We start from the raw sequence: 20,555 nt of genomic DNA, 5'->3' as shown, positions 1-20,555 counted from the left end.
ACACATATAGGTGATGATAAATTGCGAACAAATTATTCCTACGCCATAAGATATGGGCGTGGCATGGCACCAAACTTAGCTCCGATGTTTTTTTCTAATTTTTCAGCGAAAAAAAGGGGTCGCACTTTAACAATTTTCGCCTAGGGACTTTGACCAAATGAGTCGTGGTTAAAATGACAGATACTACACATATAGGTGATGATAAATTGCGAACACATTATTCCTACGCCATAAGATGTGGGCGTGGTATGGCACCAAACTTAGCTCTGATGGTTTTTTACCATTTTTTGGGCGAAAAAAAGGGGTCGTACTTTAACAATTTTCGCCTACGGACTTTGACCAAATTAGTCGTTGTTAAGAAGACAGATACTACACATATAGGTGATGATAAATTGCAAACCATTTACTCCTACGCCATAAGATGTGGGCGTGGCATGGCGCCAAACTTAGCTCCGATGGTTTTTTACCATTTTTTGGGCGAAAAAAGGGGTCGTACTTTAACATTTTTCGCCTACGGACTTTAACCAAATGAGTCGTGGTTAAAATGACAGATACTACACATATAGGTGATGATAAATTGCGAACCAATTATTCTTACGTCATAAGATGTGGGCGTGGCATGGCGCCAACTTTGCTCTGATGATTTTTTGCCATTTTTTGGCGAAAAAAAGGGGTCGTACTTTAACACTTTTCGCCTACGGACTTTGACTAAATGAGTCGTGGTTAAGAAGACAGATACTACACATATAGGTGATGATAAATTGCGAACCATTTTTTCCTACGCCATAAGATGTGGGCGTGGCATAGCGCCAAACTTAGCTCCGATGGTTTTTTACCATATTTTGGGCAAAAAAAAGGGGTCGTACTTTAACAATTTTCGCCTAGGGACTTTGACCAAATGAGTCGTGGTTAAAATGACAGATACTACACATATAGGTGATGATAAATTGCGAACCAATTTTTCCTACGCCATAAGATGTGGGCGTGGCATGGCACCAAACTTAGCTCCGATGGTTTTTTCTAATTTTTCAGCGAAAAAAAGGGGTCGCACTTTAACAATTTTCGCCTAGGGACTTTGACCAAATGAGTCGTGGTTAAGAAGACAGATACTACACATATAGGTGTTGATCATTTGTGAAAAAAAAATTCTTACGTCATAAGATGTGGGTGTGGCATGGCGCCAAACTTAGCTCGGATGGTTTTTTACCATTTTTGGGGCGAAAAAAAGGGGTCGTACTTTAACAATTTTCGCCTAGGGACTTTGACCAAATGAGTCATGGTTAAAATGACAGATACTACACATATAGGTGATGATAAATTGCGAACCAATGTTTCCTACGCCATAGGATGTGGGCGTGGCATGGCGCCAACTTTGCTCCGATGGTTTTCCGCCCTTTTTTGGCGGAAAAAACGTACTTTATAACATTTTTCGCCTACGGGCTTTGACCAAATGAGTCGTGGTTAAAATGACAGATACTACACATATAGGTGATGATAAATTGCGAACCAATGTTTCCTACGCCATAGGATGTGGGCGTGGCATGGCGCCAACTTTGCTCCGATGATTTTTCGCCATTTTTCAGTGAAAAAAAGGGGTCGTACTTTAACATTTTTCGCCTACGGACTTTGACCAAATGAGTCGTGGTTAAGAAGACAGATACTACACATATAGGTGATGATAAATTGCGAACCATTTACTCCTACGCCATAAGATGTGGGCGTGGCATAGCGCCAAACTTAGCTCGGATGGTTTTTTACCATTTTTAGGGTGAAAAAAAGGGGTCATACTTTAACAATTTTCGCCTTGGGACTTTGACCAAATGAGTCGTGGTTAAAATGACAGACACTACACATATAGGTGATGATAAATTGCGAACCAATTTTACCGACGCCATAAGATGTGGGCGTGGCATGGCGCCAAACTTAGCTCCGATGGTTTTTTACCATTTTTTGGGCAAAAAAAAAGGGTCGTACTTTAACAATTTTCGCCTATGGGACTTTTACCAAATGAGTCGTGGTTAAAATGACAGACACTACACATATAGGTGATGATCATTTGTGAAGAAAAAATTCTTACGTCATAAGATGTGGGCGTGGCATGGCGCCAAACTTTGCTCTGATGGTTTTTTTTTCATTTTTCAGCGAAAAAAAAGGGGTCGTACTTTAACAATTTTCGCCTAGGGACTTTGACCAAATGAGTTGTGGTTAAAATGACACACACTACACATATCGGTGATGATGAATTACGAACCAATTATTCCTACGCCATAAGATGTGGGCGTGGCATGGCGCCAAACTTAGCTCCGATGGTTTTTTACCATTTTTTTGGCGAAAAAATGGGGTCGTACTTTAACAATTTTCGCCTAGGGACTTTGACCAAATGAGTCGTGGTTAAAATGACAGATACTACACATATAGGTGATGATAAATTGCGAACCATTTTTTCCTACGCCATAAGATGTGGGCGTGGCATGGCGCCAAACTTAGCTCCAATGATTTTTCGCCATTTTTTGGCAACAAAAGAGGGGTCGTACTTTAACAATTTTCGCCTAGGGACTTTGACCAAATGAGTCGTGGTTAAAATGACAGATACTACACATATAGGTGATGATAAATTGCGAACCAATGTTTCCTACGCCATAAGATGTGGGCGTGGCATGGCGCCGAACTTAGCTCCGATGTTTTTTTACCATTTTTGGGGCGAAAAAAAGGGGTCGTACTTTAACAATTTTCGCCGAGGGACTTTGACCAAATGAGTTGTGGTTAAAATGACAGACACTACACATATAGGTGATGATAAATTGCGAACCAATTATTCCTACGCCATAAGATGTGGGCGTGGCATGGCGCCAAACTTAGCTCCGATGGTTTTTTACCATTTTTGGGGCGAAAAAAAGGGGTCGTACTTTAACAATTTTCGCCCAGGCACTTTGACCAAATGAGTCGTGGTTAAAATGACAGATACTACACATATAGGTGATGATAAATTTCAAACCATTTACTCCTACGCCATAAGATGTGGGCGTGGCATGGCGCCAAACTTAGCTCCGATGGTTTTTTCTAATTTTTCAGCGAAAAAAAGGGGTCGCACTTTAACAATTTTCGCCTAGGGACTTTGACCAAATGAGTCGTGGTTAAGAAGACAGATACTACACATATAGGTGTTGATCATTTGTGAGAAAAAAATTCTTACGTCATAAGATGTGGGCGTGGCATGGCGCCAAACTTAGCTCCGATGGTTTTTTACCATATTTTTGGCGAAAAAAAGGGGTCGTACTTTAACAATTTTCGCCTAGGGACTTTTACCAAATGAGTCGTGGTTAAAATGACAGATGCTACACATATAGGTGATGATAAATTGCGAACCAATTATTCGTACTTCATAAGATGTGGGCGTGGCATGGCGCCAAACTTAGCTCCAATGATTTTTCGCCATTTTTTGGCAACAAAAAAGGGGTCGTACTTTAACAATTTTCGCCTAGGGACTTTGACCAAATGAGTTGTGATTAAAATGACAGATACTACACATATAGGTGATGATAAATTGCGAACCATTTACTCCTACGCCATAAGATGTGGGCGTGGCATGGCACCAAACTTAGCTCCGATGGTTTTTTCTAATTTTTCAGCGAAAAAAAGGGGTCGCACTTTAACAATTTTCGCCTAGGGACTTTGACCAAATGAGTCACAGTTAAAATGACAGATACTACACATATAGGTGATGATAAATTGCGAACCAATTTTACCGACACCATAAGATGTGGGCGTGGCATGGCGGCAAAGTTTGCTCCAATGATTTTTCGCCATTTTTTGGCAACAAAAAAGGGGTCGCACTTTAACAATTTTCGCCTAGGGACTTTGACCAAATGAGTTGTGGTTAAAATGACAGACACTACACATATAGGTGATGATCATTTGTGAAGAAAAAATTCTTACGTCATAAGATGTGGGCGTGGTATGGCGCCAAACTTTGCTCTGATGGGTTTTTTTTCATTTTTCAGCGAAAAAAAAGGGGTCGTACTTTAACAATTTTCGCCTAGGGACTTTGACCAAATGAGTTGTGGTTAAAATGACAGATACTACACATATAGGTGATGGTAAATTGCGAACCATTTACTCCTACGCCATAAGATGTGGGCGTGGCATAGCGCCAAACTTAGCTCGGATGGTTTTTTACCATTTTTTGGGTGAAAAAAAGGGGTCGTACTTTAACAATTTTCGCCTAAAGACTTTGACCAAATGAGTCGTGGTTAAAATGACAGATACTACACATATAGGTGATGATAAATTGCGAACCATTTACTCCTACGCCATAAGATGTGGGCGTGGCATGGCGCCAAACTTAGCTCCGATGGTTTTTTACCATTTTTGGGGCGAAAAAAAGGGGTCGTACTTTAACAATTTTCGCCTACGGACTTTAACCAAATTAGTCGTGGTTAAGAAGACAGATACTACACATATAGGTGATGATAAATTGCGAACCAATTTTTCCTACACCATAAGATGTGGGCGTGGCATGGCGCCAAACTTAGCTCCGATGGTTTTTCCTCATTTTTTAGTGAAAAAAAAACGGGTCGTACTTTAACAATTTTCGCCTAGGAACTTTGACCAAATTAGTCGTGGTTAAAATGACAGACACTACACATATAGGTGATGATAAATTGCGAACCAATTTTACCGACGCCATAAGATGTGGGCGTGGCATGGCGGCAAACTTAGCTCCAATGATTTTTCGCCATTTTTTGGCAACAAAAAAGGGGTCGTACTTTAACAATTTTCGCCTAGGGACTTTTACCAAATGAGTCGTGGTTAAAATGACAGATGCTACACATATAGGTGATGATAAATTGCGAACCAATTACTCGTACTTCATAAGATGTGGGCGTGGCATGGCGCCAAACTTAGCTCCAATGATTTTTCGCCATTTTTTGGCAACAAAAAAGGGGTCGTACTTTAACAATTTTCGCCTAGGGACTTTGACCAAATTAGTCGTGGTTAAAATGACAGATACTACACATATAGGTGATGATAAATTTCAAACCATTTACTCCTACGCCATAAGATGTGGGCGTGGCATGGCACCAAACTTAGCTCCGATGGTTTTTTCTAATTTTTCAGCGGAAAAAAAGGGGTCGCACTTTAACAATTTTCGCCTAGGGACTTTGACCAAATGAGTCGTGGTTAAGAAGACAGATACTACACATATAGGTGATGATAAATTGCGAACCATTTACTCCTACGCCATAAGATGTGGGCTTGGCATGACACCAAATTTTGCTCCGATGGTTTTTCCTCATTTTTCAGCGAAAAAAAGGGGTCGTACTTTAACAATTTTCGCCTAGGGACTTTGACCAAATGAGTTGTGGTTAAAATGACAGATACTACACATATAGGTAATGATAAATTGCGAACCAATTTTACCGACACCATAAGATGTGGGCGTGGCATGGCGGCAAACTTTGCTTCGATGATTTTTTGCCATTTTTTGACCAAAAAAAGGGGTTGTACTTGAACAATTTTCGCCTACGGACTTTGACCAAATGAGTCGTGATTAAAATGACAGATACTACACATATAGGTGATGATAAATTGCGAACCATTTACTCTTATGTCATAAGATGTGGGCGTGGCATGGCGCCAAACTTAGGTCGGATGTTTTTTTACCATTTTTTGGGCGAAAAAAAGGGGTCGTACTTTACCAATTTTCGCCTAGGGACTTTGACCAAATGAGTTGTGATTAAAATGACAGATACTACACATATAGGTGATGATAAATTGCGAACCAATTATTCCTATGCCATAAGATGTGGGCGTGGCATGGCGTCAAACTTTGACCTGATTGTTTGCTACAAAACAAACATCAATAACTCGGTTTTAACAATCCCAGACTTTGGTGGGTGAGTCAGACCCGTTTTGCAGTTTCAGTTCTTATTACTTGTCTGTGAGGTCCTCTTCAAGCGTCCAACTCAAACCGCTCGTGTTTTTCTGCCCGCCGTCTGCGGGAGAGCATTTAAAGACGTCTCCCGGCGTTTATTTCCCACCTCAAGAGCTGGTGTGGAAAGTCACACGTCCTCATTGTGGTTCCCTGCTGCTTATTTTTGGGGGAAGACTTCTCCAAATAGAAGTTTATTCCCAGGCTGAGCCGCCCCTGAACGTGGAGCTGCGGTCGTCTGTGGGCGAACTCTGCTTATTTTCGGAAACATCTCCCTGAATAGAAGGACATCTTTGTGTATAAAACTCATGAACTCACTTGGCCTTTTATCAAACAAGGAAGACAAATCAGTTTCATCCTAAAGCAACTTTTTATTTCCATTATATCAACCTTTTTTTCATTTCTCTTCGCTATTTGGGCTTATTGGACCCTAATTAGAAAAAAAAACTAGGAATCACCTTTTGATATGATGTACTTAGTCCATACGTACACACACGTGTACTTCATGTTTAGTGACATGCTAATTCTTATTTTTACGCTTTTTTTTCCCCTCCAAATTGCATTGTTTGACACCACCGGATTGATTGATCGAATAAGTCTTTCAACTTGTTTAAGTCGGAGTCCACGTTAATTAATTCATGGTACAAATACATACTATCAGCACCAGATGACAGTATAAGTGTCCACATAAGTGGCCGTAAGACCCCAATTCAGTAGTGTACACATTTTTGGGAAATAAGAGCTAAAAGGTGCTGTCCACGCATGTGGACACTAAGCCTTTAGAGCAGGGGTGTCAAAGTCAAATATAGAGTGGGCCAAAATTTTAAACTGAACAAAGCCGCGGGCCAAGTGTTGAACAAATGAACCTTTTAATAGGGACCCAAACAAGTTTTACGTTGAATATTGAACAAGCAAGGCTTATATAACTTTAGTGACTTGCAAAATCCAGTTTCAAATAATAATAATAATAATAATGAATAAAAATATCAATGGCATGTCAAATAAAATTAAAGCTGCAAGCAGCGTTGGTCGGGTCCGCCTTTGGCTGCTGCCGCAAGCTACTCAAGCCCTGGTCCAAGTCAGACAAACATAGAGGTTTTTATTTCATGTCTCTACGACATTTCTAACAAAAGTTACATGCAGTTTTGTCTGGTTTTTTACCTAGGGGGCGCTAGAGCGCAATTTTGATTTTAAGGGTTTGGTTTTTCATTAGATGGCAATTTTCGCCAGTCCTGATGTGTGTGTAAAATTTGGTGAGTTTTGAAGCATGTTAAGGGGGTGAAATTACAGATCGGCGTTTCTGGATGTTGTTGATAAATGGCTTTCGCTTTGCATAGTAGAGCTTTAACTTGCACTTTGAAGCATTTTAAGGGGGTCAAATTACAGCTCAAAGAGGCAAAATATATACACACATACATATATTATTGTATTGTCATACTATTTTTAGTCTTGGTGGGGGGCTGCAAATTATTTTATTCTTCCTAGGGGAGGGGCGTAGCAGAAAATATTTGAGAAGCACTAAACGGTTTTCCCCATACCAGCTCAGAAAAGACACCTGACCGACATCACAGTCAGGTGCGTTATATAGTTTGAACAGTAACACAGTGTTTATTTAGTTAAGTACGTGATTATGGAATGGTTGATGGTTGGCCATTACTTGATGCCAGGTGTTTTTGGGTCCCAACAGGGCCGACGGAGGACACAACTGTGTGGGACCAGAGAAGTCTTACCTCACCTGCAACACCCAGGTAAACTCGAATCTTGTATTAAGTATGAAAGGGTCGGTGTTGGGCAAACCACTTGGAAGATGACATGATACTTCTTGGACTGATATAGCAATGGTCGGTATTTTTTGCAAATGTTAGCTCATTTGGAATTTGATGCCTGTTTCAAAAATACTGATAAAGTTGAGGAATGCTCATCAAACACTTATTTGGAAGGTCCCACAGGTGAACAGGCTAATTGGCAACAGGTGGCTGCCATGATTGGGTATAAAAGCGGCTTCCATGAAATGGTCGGTTGTTTACAAACAAGGACGGGGCGAGGGTCACCACTTTGTCAACAAATACCTGAGCTAATTGTTTAAGAACAACATTTCTCAACCAGCTATTGCAAGGAATTTAGGGATTTTACCATCTAGGGTCTGTAATATCATCAAAAGGTTCAGAGAATGTGGAGAAATCCCTGCAAATAAGCGATTAATATTACGTACCTTCGATCCCTTGGGCGGTACTGCATCAAAAAGCGACATCAGTGTGTAAAGGATATCGCCACATGGGCTCAGGAACACTTCATAAAACCACCGTCAGTAACTACAGTTGGTCGCTACATCTGTAAGTGCAAGTTAAAACTCTACTATGCAAAGCGATAGCCATTTATCAACAACACCCGGAAAGATAATCCAAGATGGACTGAGTGGAAAAGTGTTCTGACAAGTCCACATTTCAAAGTGTTTTTCGAAACTGTGGACGTCCTGTCCTCCCAGAGCAGGGGTAGGGAACCTATGGCTCTAGAGCCAGATCTGGCTCTTTTGATGACTGCCTCTGGCTCTCGGATAAATCCGAGCTGACATTGCTTAACACTATAAGTAATGACTAATTCCACTTGTAATCAAAATGTTAAAAATAACGTTCAAAATATTAAACATGCTCATGCATTTGAATACATCCATCCTTTTTTTCTACCGCACTTGTTCAAGAAATTGCATGATTTATTTATTATTGTTTTTTTAGGGCTTGCCCTCCTGGGGGTTCTTCAGACCCCCAAGCACCGACATGAAAGCCTTTTTCAGGGTTACGATATTTTTTCATTTTTCAATAAAGTCTCTCAGTTGCTTTCCAGCAATTGTGTTTTTCTCTTTCGTTCTCGCTCGCGCTCTGGCTCCGGCCCCAACCCTGTCTCTCCTCCCGGCTGCTGCTTATAACAGAGCGACAGGTGATTAGAAAACAAGGCCCAAGTGGGCCATCTACGCACCTGTCGCTGATTTCGAGGCCGGTCCTGGCACACCCCCGCTTCGCTGCAGGCCCGCAGGCCACGCCCCCTCCACAGTTGGCTTCAGAATATCAACGTTATTACAAAGAATACGAAACTTATTATACTCTAGTAATGTTGGGCTTACTTAAAAATGCACGCGTTTAGTTGTGTTCAGTGTTAAAAAAAATGATTATGGCTCTTACGGAAATACATTTTTAAATATTTGGATTCTTGGCTCTCTCAGCCAAAAAGGTTCCTGACCCCTGTCCCAGAGCAAAGAGGAAAAGAACCTTTTCGGATTGTTCTAGGCACAAAGTTGAAAAGGCAGCATCTGGGATGGTATGGGCGTGTATTAGTGGGTAACTTACACATCTGTGAAGGCACCATTAGAGCTGAAAGGTACGTACAGGTTTTGGAGCAACATATGTTGTCATCCAAGCAACGTTACCACGGACGCCCCTGCTTATTTCAGCAAGACGATGCCAAGCCACGTGTCACAACAGCGTGGCTTCGTCGTAAAACAGGCGTGTACTGAATAGTATTCAATAGTCCAATGTGTTGCGTTGTCCTCACCCAGGACTGTCCAGAGGGATCCAGGGATTTCCGCGAAGAACAGTGTTCCCAGTTTGACGGGGAGGACTTCAAGGGCAACCGGTACACCTGGCTGCCATATTACGGAGGTCAGACATCTGGATTGACAGCTGGAAAAGTCAACGAATTAAGAGAAAATTCTTTATTCGGTCTCTGGCAGGTGACAACCCCTGTGAACTCAACTGCATGCCAAAGGGAGAGAACTTCTTTTACCGCCACGGCGCCACCGTGGTGGACGGGACGCTGTGTCACCCCGGCCGCAGGGACATCTGCGTGGAGGGAGTCTGCAAGGTGAGGCGGAACTGTTTGCACTGCCGTCCCCCCCCCGGTTCTAACACTTGTGTCCTGACCGTGTGTGGCAGCGTATGGGCTGTGACAACAAGCTGGAGTCCCGGCAGCAGGAGGACCCCTGCCTGCAGTGCGGGGGCAGGGGACAGTCCTGCTCCCTGGTCAAGAGGACCTTCTCCACACAGTATCCGACCCAAGGTATTTGTCCTCGGTCTGAAGGCAGCGAGCCGTACTACGAACTGAACCGCCGTCTCATGTCCCCAACCAGGCTACAACCAGATGTTCACCATCCCTGCCGGAGCCACCTCCATCAGCATCAGGGAGAACACGCCCACGCGCAACTACTTTGGTAAGCTCTGGAGTTAACCAGTCGTACGAAACTTTGGAAGCCGTAAAGAGCGCAAATAGAGGCTCTCGTATATCGAGGTTCTACTGGATATGGTGAGTTATCTTGCGGACCGGCTCTGTACTCTCGGCAAGGTTCTTGAGGGTGCATGGGAGTTTGCCCAACTAGTCTACATAGGCTTTGTGGACTTGGAGAAGGCATTCGACCGTGTGGGGAGTACTTACAGAGTATGGGGTATCGGACCGTTGGATCGTGCCGGTCCGCTCCCTGTATGATCAGTTTCAGAGCTTGGTCCGCATTGCCGGCAGTAAGTCGGACCCGATTTCTGTGAGGGTCGGCTGCCCTTTGTCACCGATTCCGTTCATAACTTTTATGGATAGAATTTATAAGTGTAGTCAGGGCATTGAGGAGATCAAAAGTCGTACAAAACTTCAGAAGCCGTAAAGGGCACAAATAGAGGCCTTCGTAAATCGAGGCTCTACTGAATATGTTGAGTTTTCTTGTTTTGACACTTATTAGATGGTTCGTGGAACTGTGGACCGGCTCTATACTCTCGGCAGGGTCCTTGAGGGTGCATGGGAGTTTGCCCAACTAGTCTACATAGGCTTTGTGGACTTGGAGAAGGCATTCGACCATGTGGGGAGTACTTAGAGAGTATGGGGTATCGGACCGTTGGATTGTGGCGGTCCGCTCCCTGTATGATCAGTTTCAGAGCTTGGTCCGCATTGCCGACAGTAAGTCGGACCCGATTTCTGTGAGGGTTGGACTCCGCCAAGGCTGCCCTTTGTCACCGATTCCGTTCATAACTTTTATGGATAGAATTTATAGGTGTTGTCAGGGCATTGAGGAGATCAAAAGTCGTACAAAACTTCAGAAGCCGTAAAGGGCACAAATAGAGGCCTTCGTAAATCGAGGTTCTACTGAATATGTTGAGTTTTCTTGTTTTGACACTTATTAGATGGTTCGTGGAACTGTGGACCGGTTCTATACTCTCGGCAGGGTCCTTGAGGGTGCATGGGAGTTTGCCCAACTAGTCTACATAGGCTTTGTGGACTTGGAGAAGGCATTCGACCATGTGGGGAGTACTTAGAGAGTATGGGGTATCGGACCGTTGGATTGTGGCGGTCCGCTCCCTGTATGATCAGTTTCAGAGCTTGGTCCGCATTGCCGGCAGTGAGTCGGACCCGATTTCTGTGAGGGTCGGCTGCCCTTTGTCACCGATTCCGTTCATAACTTTTATGGATAGAATTTATAGGTGTAGTCAGGGCATTGAGGAGATCAAAAGTCGTACAAAACTTCAGAAGCCGTAAAGGGCACAAATAGAGGCCTTCGTAAATCGAGGTTCTACTGAATATGTTGAGTTTTCTTGTTTTGACACTTATTAGATGGTTCGTGGAACTGTGGACCGGTTCTATACTCTCTGCAGGGTCCGTGAGGGTGCATGGGAGTTTGCCCAGCTAGTCTACATGTGCTTTGTGGACTTGGAGAAGGCATTCGACCATGTGGGGAGTACTTAGAGAGTATGGGGTATCGGACCGTTGGATTGTGGCGGTCCGCTCCCTGTTTGATCAGTTTCAGAGCTTGGTCCGCATTGCCGGCAGTAAGTCGGACCCGATTTCTGTGAGGGTTGGACTCCGCCAAGGCTGCCCTTTGTCACCAATTCCGTTCATAACTTTTATGGATAGAATTTATAGGTGTAGTCAGGGCATTGAGGAGATCAAAAGTCGTACAAAACTTCAGAAGCCGTAAAGGGCACAAATAGAGGCCTTCGTAAATCGAGGTTCTACTGAATATGTTGAGTTTTCTTGTTTTGACTCTTATTAGATGGTTCGTGGAACTGTGGACCGGTTCTATACTCTCGGCAGGGTCCTTGAGGGTGCATGGGAGTTTGCCCAACTAGTCTACATGTGCTTTGTGGACTTGGAGAAGGCATTCGACCGTGTGGGGAGTACTTAGAGAGTATGGGGTATCGGACCGTTGGATTGTGGCCGTCCGCTCCCTGTATGATCAGTTTCAGACCTTGGTCCGCATTGCCGGCAGTAAGTCAGATCCGATTTCTGTGAGGGTTGGACTCCGCCAAGGCTGCCCTTTGTCACCGATTCCGTTCATAACTTTTATGGATAGAATTTATAGGTGTAGTCAGGGCATTGAGGAGATCAAAAGTCGTACAAAACTTCAGAAGCCGCAAAGGGCACAAATAGAGGTCTTCGTAAATCGAGGTTCTACTGAATATGTTGAGTTTTCTTGTTTTGACACTTATTAGATGGTTCGTGGAACTGTGGACCGGTTCTATACTCTCGGCAGGGTCCTTGAGGGTGCATGGGAGTTTGCCCAACTAGTCTACATAGGCTTTGTGGACTTGGAGAAGGCATTCGACCGTGTGGGGAGTACTTAGAGAGTATGGGGTATCGGACCGTTGGATTGTGGCGGTCCGCTCCCTGTTTGATCAGTTTCAGAGCTTGGTCCGCATTGCCGGCAGTAAGTCGGATCCGATTTCTGTGAGGGTTGGACTCCGCCAAGGCTGCCCTTTGTCACCGCTTCCGTTCATAACTTTTATGGATAGAATTTATAGGTGTAGTCAGGGCATTGAGGAGATCAAAAGTCGTACAAAACTTCAGAAGCCGTAAAGGGCACAAATAGAGGCCTTCGTAAATCGAGGTTCTACTGAATATGTTGAGTTTTCTTGTTTTGACACTTATTAGATGGTTCGTGGAACTGTGGACCGGTTTTATACTCTCGGCAGGGTCCTTGAGGGTGCATGGGAGTTTGCCCAACTAGTCTACATAGGCTTTCTGGACTTGGAGAAGGCATTCGACCCTGTGGGGAGTACTTAGAGAGTATGGGGTATCGGACCGTTGGATTGTGGCGGTCCGCTCCCTGTTTGATCAGTTTCAGAGCTTGGTCCGCATTGCCGGCAGTAAGTCGGACCCGATTTCTGTGAGGGTCGGCTGCCCTTTGTCACCGATTCCGTTCATAACTTTTATGGATAGAATTTATAGGTGTAGTCAGGGCATTGAGGAGATCAAAAGTCGTACAAAACTTCAGAAGCCGTAAAGGGCACAAATAGAGGCCTTCGTAAATCGAGGTTCTACTGAATATGTTGAGTTTTCTTGTTTTGACACTTATTAGATGGTTCGTGGAACTGTGGACCGGCTCTATACTCTCGGCAGGGTCCTTGAGGGTGCATGGGAGTTTGCCCAACTAGTCTACATAGGCTTTCTGGACTTGGAGAAGGCATTCGACCATGTGGGGAGTACTTAGAGAGTATGGGGTATCGGACCGTTGGATCGTGGTGGTCCGCTCCCTGTTTGATCAGTTTCAGAGCTTGGTCCGCATTGCCGGCAGTAAGTCGGACCCGATTTCTGTGAGGGTCGGCTGCCCTTTGTCACCGATTCCGTTCATAACTTTTATGGATAGAATTTATAGGTGTAGTCAGGGCATTGTGGAGATCAAAAGTCGTACAAAACTTCAGAAGCCGTAAAGGGCACAAATAGAGGCCTTCGTAAATCGAGGTTCTACTGAATATGTTGAGTTTTCTTGTTTTGACACTTATTAGATGGTTCGTGGAACTGTGGACCGGTTTTATACTCTCGGCAGGGTCCTTGAGGGTGCATGGGAGTTTGCCCAACTAGTCTACATAGGCTTTCTGGACTTGGAGAAGGCATTCGACCCTGTGGGGAGTACTTAGAGAGTATGGGGTATCGGACCGTTGGATTGTGGCGGTCCGCTCCCTGTTTGATCAGTTTCAGAGCTTGGTCCGCATTGCCGGCAGTAAGTCGGACCCGATTTCTGTGAGGGTCGGCTGCCCTTTGTCACCGATTCCGTTCATAACTTTTATGGATAGAATTTATAGGTGTAGTCAGGGCATTGAGGAGATCAAAAGTCGTACAAAACTTCAGAAGCCGTAAAGGGCACAAATAGAGGCCTTCGTAAATCGAGGTTCTACTGAATATGTTGAGTTTTCTTGTTTTGACACTTATTAGATGGTTCGTGGAACTGTGGACCGGCTCTATACTCTCGGCAGGGTCCTTGAGGGTGCATGGGAGTTTGCCCAACTAGTCTACATAGGCTTTCTGGACTTGGAGAAGGCATTCGACCATGTGGGGAGTACTTAGAGAGTATGGGGTATCGGACCGTTGGATCGTGGTGGTCCGCTCCCTGTTTGATCAGTTTCAGAGCTTGGTCCGCATTGCCGGCAGTAAGTCGGACCCGATTTCTGTGAGGGTCGGCTGCCCTTTGTCACCGATTCCGTTCATAACTTTTATGGATAGAATTTATAGGTGTAGTCAGGGCATTGAGGAGATCAAAGTCGTACAAAACTTCAGAAGCCGCAAAGGGCACAAATAGAGGTCTTCGTAAATCGAGGTTCTACTGAATATGTTGAGTTTTCTTGTTTTGACACTTATTAGATGGTTCGTGGAACTGTGGACCGGTTCTATACTTTCGGCAGGGTTCTTGAGGGTGCATGGGAGTTTGCCCAACTAGTCTACATAGGCTTTGTGGACTTGGAGAAGGCATTCGACCGTGTGGGGAGTACTTAGAGAGTATGGGGTATCGGACCGTTGGATTGGGCGTTCCGCTCCCTGTTTGATCAGTTTCAGAGCTTGGTCCGCGTTGCCGGCAGTAAGTCAGATCCGATTTCTGTGAGGGTTGGACTCCGCCAAGGCTGCCCTTTGTCACCGATTCCGTTCATAACTTTAGAATTTATAAGTGTAGTCAGGGCATTGAGGAGATCAAAAGTCGTACAAAACTTCAGAAGCCGTAAAGGGCACAAATAGAGGTCTTCGTAAATCGAGGTTCTACTGAATATGTTGAGTTTTCTTGTTTTGACACTTATTAGATGGTTCGTGGAACTGTGGACCGGTTCTATACTCTCGGCAGGGTTCTTGAGGGTGCATGGGAGTTTGTCCAACTAGTCTACATAGGCTTTGTGGACTTGGAGAAAGCATTCGACCATGTGGGGAGTACTTAGAGAGTATGGGGTATCGGACCGTTGGATTGTGGCGGTCCGCTCCCTGTTTGATCAGTTTCAGAGCTTGGTCCGCATTGCCGGCAGTAAGTCGGACCCGATTTCTGTGAGGGTCGGCTGCCCTTTGTCACCGATTCCGTTCATAACTTTTATGGATAGAATTTATAGGTGTAGTCAGGGCATTGTGGAGATCAAAAGTCGTACAAAACTTCAGAAGCCATAAAGGGCACAAATAGAGGCCTTCGTAAATCGAGGTTCTACTGGATATTTTGAGTTATCTCGCAGACCGGCTCTATACTCTCTGCAGGGTCCTTGAGGGTGCATGGGAGTTTGCCCAACTAGTCTACATAGGCTTCGTGGACTTGGAGAAGGCATTCGACCATGTGGGGAGTACTTAGAGAGTATGGGGTATCGGACTGTTGGATTGTGGCGGTCCGCTCCCTGTTTGATCAGTTTCAGAGCTTGGTCCGCATTGCCGGCAGTAAGTCGGACCCGATTTCTGTGAGGGTTGGACTCCGCCAAGGCTGCCCTTTGTCACCGATTCCGTTCATAACTTTTATGGATAGAATTTATAGGTGTAGTCAGGGCATTGAGGAGATCAAAAGTCGTACAAAACTTCAGAAGCCTTAAAGGGCACAAATAGAGGCCTTCGTAAATCGAGGTTCTACTGAATATGTTGAGTTTTCTTGTTTTGACACTTATTAGATGGTTCGTGGAACTGTGGACCGGTTCTATACTCTCGGCAGGGTTCTTGAGGGTGCATGGGAGTTTGTCCAACTAGTCTACATAGGCTTTGTGGACTTGGAGAAGGCATTCGACCATGTGGGGAGTACTTAGAGAGTATGGGGTATCGGACCGTTGGATTGTGGCGGTCCGCTCCCTGTTTGATCAGTTTCAGAGCTTGGTCCGCATTGCCGGCAGTAAGTCGGACCCGATTTCTGTGAGGGTCGGCTGCCCTTTGTCACCGATTCCGTTCATAACTTTTATGGATAGAATTTATAGGTGTAGTCAGGGCATTGAGGAGATCAAAAGTCGTACAAAACTTCAGAAGCCGTAAAGGGCACAAATAGAGGCCTTCGTAAATCGAGGTTCTACTGAATATGTTGAGTTTTCTTGTTTTGACACTTATTAGATGGTTCGTGGAACTGTGGACCGGTTCTATACTCTCGGCAGGGTCCTTGAGGGTGCATGGGAGTTTGCCCAACTAGTCTACATAGGCTTTGTGGACTTGGAGAAGGCATTCGACCGTGTGGGGAGTACTTTGATCATACAGGGAGCGAACCACCACAATCCAACGGTCCGATACCCCATACTCTCTGTTTCAGAGTTCTAAGTCAGACCCGTTTTCAGTGAGGGTTGGACTTCGCCAAGGCTATCCTTTTGTAACCGATTCCGTTCATAACTTTTATGGACAGAATTTCTAGATGCAGTCAAGGCGTTGAGGGGATGTGGTTTGGTGGCGGCAGGATTAGGTCTCTGCTTTTTGCAGACGACGTGGTCCTGATGGCTTCATCTGGCCAGGAACTTCAGCTCTCACTGAATCGGTTCGCAGCAGATTTTGAAGCGACTGGGATGAGAATCAGCACCTCCAAGTCAGAGTCAATGGTTTTCTGGCCAAGATCTTCAGCTTTCACTGGATCGGTTCGCAGCAGAGTGTGAAGCGACTGGGATGAGAATCAGCACCTCCGAGTCCAGAGTTCTCGCCCCTTAAAGGGTGGAGTGCCATCTCCAGGTTGGGGAAAAGATCTTGGCCCATGTGGAAGAGTTGAGGGAAGAGCGGATCGTGAGATCGACAGGCGGACGCTGTATCAATCCGTTGTGGTGAAGAAGGAGCTGAGCCGGAAGGCAAAGCTCTCAATTTACTGGGCGATCTGCGTTCCCATCCTCACCTATGGTCATGAGCTTTGGGTTATGACCGAAAGGACAAGATCACGGGTACAAGCGGCCGAAAAGAGTTTCCTCCGCCGAGTGGCGGAGCTTTCCCTTAGAGATAGGGTGAGAAGCTCTGTCATCCGGGAGGAACTCAAAGTAAAGCCGCTGCTCCTCCACATGGAGAGGAGCCAGATGAGGTGGTTCAGCCATCTGGTCAGGATACCACCGGAACGCCTCCCTAGGGAGGTGTTTAGGGCACGTCCGACCAGTAGGAGTCTACGAGGAAGACCCAGGACACGTTGGGAAGACTATGTCTCCCGGCTGGCCTGGGGAACGCCTCGGGATCCCCCGGGAAGAGCTGGACAAAGTGGCTGGGGAGAGGGAAGTCTGGGCTTCCCTGCTTAGTCTGTTGCCCCCTTGACCCGACCTTGGATAAGCGGAAGAAGAATATGGATGGATAGATGGTTTTCATTTTTCGACTGGCATTTCTAGCTAGCATCTAACGTGTGTGTGGTCAGCCATTAAGAACCTGCGTGGAGATTACTACCTGAACGGCCATTGGTCCATTGAGTCCTCCCGGGCGACCAACATCGCCGGCACCGTGCTTTACTACCAGCGAGGTGCTGAGGGAGACCCTCACACTCCTGAAACCATCATCGGCCGTGGACCCACCACGGAACCTCTCGTTGTGGAGGTAAGAGCATCTCTTTAACAGGACTCATGCGAGCAGTTTGGGGATTTAGTTTTTTTATCCCCCTGACAGCTGATCAGCCAGGAGCACAACTCAGGAGTGCAGTACGAGTTCTACGTTCCCGTAGGACACCTCAGGGAGGGATACACCTGGCGTTTCGGCTCATGGTCCGCCTGCAGCACAGAGTGCGGATCAGGTTGGAGACCAGCACTGAAGAAACGCTCTTTAATTCTTGTTGCGGTTTCTCTAGTCGTGAAAGTTGTCATCCTGCCCCAGGCTACCAGTCTCGAAATGTCTTCTGCAACATGGACAACGAGGCCGCCCCCGACTACCTCTGCGCCTCTCTGGCTCGGCCCGAGAGCAACAGGACCTGCAACGCACAAGCCTGCCCCTCCACCTACAGGTGCGCATCTTCTCTGCAGACATTATTCAGACACTGGGTGATATTATTACGAGTGAATATTGGAACAAAAACCCACGGTGAAGGTTTTTAGTTTCACCTTAAAAATCAAGATCGAGAGATTTACCATGTGAAAGAGTTCAAGTACCTCAGAGTCTTGTTCACGAATGAGGGAGGAGTGGATGGTGAACTCGACAGGGTGCGGCGTCTTCAGTAATGCGGACGCTGTATCGATCGGTTGTGGTGAAGAAGGAGCTGAGCCGGAAGGCAAAGCTCTCAATTTACCGGTCGATCTACGTTCCCGTCCTCACCTATGGTCATGAGTTTTGGGTTATGACCGAAAGGACAAGATCACGGGTACAAGGATATGACTTTATTGTCATTGCAAAAGTACAACTAAACTTTGTTTTTAGCACAAACCCGTTCAAGATTAGAGAAACAGTGTATGGGGGTACAGAACAGGAACGCTGAGGCCCCGTAAAAGATGGGAAAAAGGTAAAACGCTGGGGAAGAAGATGAGTAAAACAATACAATCTAGACTGGAGCTCTTAAGGTGGCCTAGTCTGGAGTGGGAAAAACACTTCCATGCCATGCACACATAAACATGTTACATATAATCACAACAACTCTCAAAAGGGGGGGTTGGGGCCCTGGAGGTCAACTGCTGCTATAAAGCGCTGCCAGCCGTCCATCCCCCAAAGGGGAGTCAAGTGGTGGTGAAGGCGTGGGAGTGTGTGTATACGCCCATTGTCTTGGGTGTGTTGATGTAGTGTCCGTAGGCCTGGGGCCGTCCTGCATGCAAGCAAAAGTTCCATCTCAGGTGTCGTTGAGGAGGGAGCGAGGTCAAAAGCATCCAGGGGGTCCTCGGTGGATGTTTTCAGAAGAGCCTGCTCCTGTTGTTGCAGCGTCAAGCCCATTCGAGGGAGTCAAATCGTAGATTAGGATTTTTGTTTTTCCGCGAGCAGACATTACTTTGGCTTGTCTGTTCTATTCGTCCATGCTGGCTCTCGTATCCAATTTTTCCCTTTCAACAAGCTTTTCCATGATGTGATCCATCTTCCAATCCCGTTCAGAAATCGCCCCAGTCGATCTACGTTCCTGTCCTCACCTATGGTCATGAGTTTTGGGTCATGACCGAAAGGACAAAATCACGGGTACAAGGATATGACTTTATTGTCATTGCAAAAGTACAACAAAACTATGTTTTTAGCACAAACCTGTCCAAGATTAGACAAACAGTGTATGGGGGTACAGAACAGGAACGCTGATGGGTGGTCACGAGGCGCCCCGTAAAAGATGGGAAAAAGATAAAACGCTAGGGAAGAAGATGAGTAAAAAAGTACAATCTAGACTGGAGCTCCTAAGGGGGCCTAGTCTGGAGTGGGAAAAAAACCTCCATGCCATGCACACATAAACATGTTACATATAATCACGACAACTCTCAAATGGGGAGGGTGGGGTGGGCTGCTATAAAGCGCTGCCAGCCGTCCATCCCCCAAAGGGGAGTCAAGTGGTGGTGAAGGCGTGGGAGTGGGGGTGTGTGTATACGCCCATTGTCTTGGGTGTGTTGATGTAGTGTCCATAGGCCTGGGGCCGTCCTGCATTCAAGCAAAAGTTCGACCTCAGGTGTCGTTGAGGAGGGAGAGAGGTCAAAAGCATCCAGGGGGTCCTCGGTGGATGTTTTCAGAAGAGCCTGCTCCTGTTGTTGCAGCGTCAAGCCCATTCGAGGGAGTCAAATCGTAGATTAGGATTTTTGTTTTTCCGCGAGCAGACATTACTATGGCTTGTCTGTTCTATTCGTCCATGCTGGCTCTCATATCCAATTTTTCCCTTTCAACAAGCTTTTCCATGATGTGATCCATCTTCCAATCCCGTTCAGAAATCGCCCCAGTCTGTGATCCTAAACATTCCATTGCGACGAACAGCCTTTGGACTCCTTGAGTGGCTGCCATCGTCTTACGAATTTGACGATACACCAGAGCAATATCCCAGCCCAATCAGCAGGTGCCCCGCGACCACGGTTCCAAATAGGTAGATGTCTCCCACGTCCTCTGGAAAGGACTGAGAGGCACATGATTCCCCATTTATCCCAGGAATCTCTCACGTACGCCGCAGCAATGGTTCCTACAGGGCAGCCGGGCTCCCCGGAACCTCTTTTCCCCGTCAAAAAGATTTTGTCAACTGAGTCGAGAGTCCAGCGGATCATTTCAAAACAAAGAGAGCAAGCAGGGAAAAGAAGGGAACGGAAAAAAATATGACCGCCCTCACCAGAAGCAAGACAGCAAGCGGGTGAAATGAGTTTCCTCCCCCGGGTGGCGGGGCGCTCCCTTAGAGATAGGGTGAGAAGATCTGTCATTCGAGAGGAACCCATTATAAATCTGCTGGTGGTTCGGGCTTCTGGTCAGGATTCCACCCGAACCCCTCCCTATGGGGTCCAACCGGTAGGAGACCCAGGACACGTAGGGACGACTGTCTCCCGGCTGGCCTGGGAAC

General features: G+C 45.9%; 1 protein-coding gene across 1 annotated transcript in view; it reads left to right on the top strand.

Moving 5' to 3' along the window:
* Positions 1-20,555, top strand: part of LOC133542390 (papilin-like) — a 40,272-nt gene that overhangs the window by 11,527 nt on the left and 8,190 nt on the right. The window contains exons 4-11 of the mRNA XM_061886450.1: positions 7,620-7,680; positions 9,483-9,585; positions 9,657-9,787; positions 9,859-9,982; positions 10,053-10,133; positions 17,490-17,665; positions 17,735-17,858; positions 17,939-18,065. Of these exons, the coding sequence (XP_061742434.1) occupies positions 7,620-7,680; positions 9,483-9,585; positions 9,657-9,787; positions 9,859-9,982; positions 10,053-10,133; positions 17,490-17,665; positions 17,735-17,858; positions 17,939-18,065 (927 nt within the window). The remainder of the gene's footprint in view (positions 1-7,619; positions 7,681-9,482; positions 9,586-9,656; positions 9,788-9,858; positions 9,983-10,052; positions 10,134-17,489; positions 17,666-17,734; positions 17,859-17,938; positions 18,066-20,555) is intronic.

The sequence above is a fragment of the Nerophis ophidion genome, linkage group LG24, assembly GCF_033978795.1.
Source record: "Nerophis ophidion isolate RoL-2023_Sa linkage group LG24, RoL_Noph_v1.0, whole genome shotgun sequence".
Lineage (NCBI taxonomy): Eukaryota > Metazoa > Chordata > Actinopteri > Syngnathiformes > Syngnathidae > Nerophis > Nerophis ophidion.
Note: the sequence above shows the minus strand (reverse complement) of the source record. Positions and strands in the feature narration are given on the sequence as shown.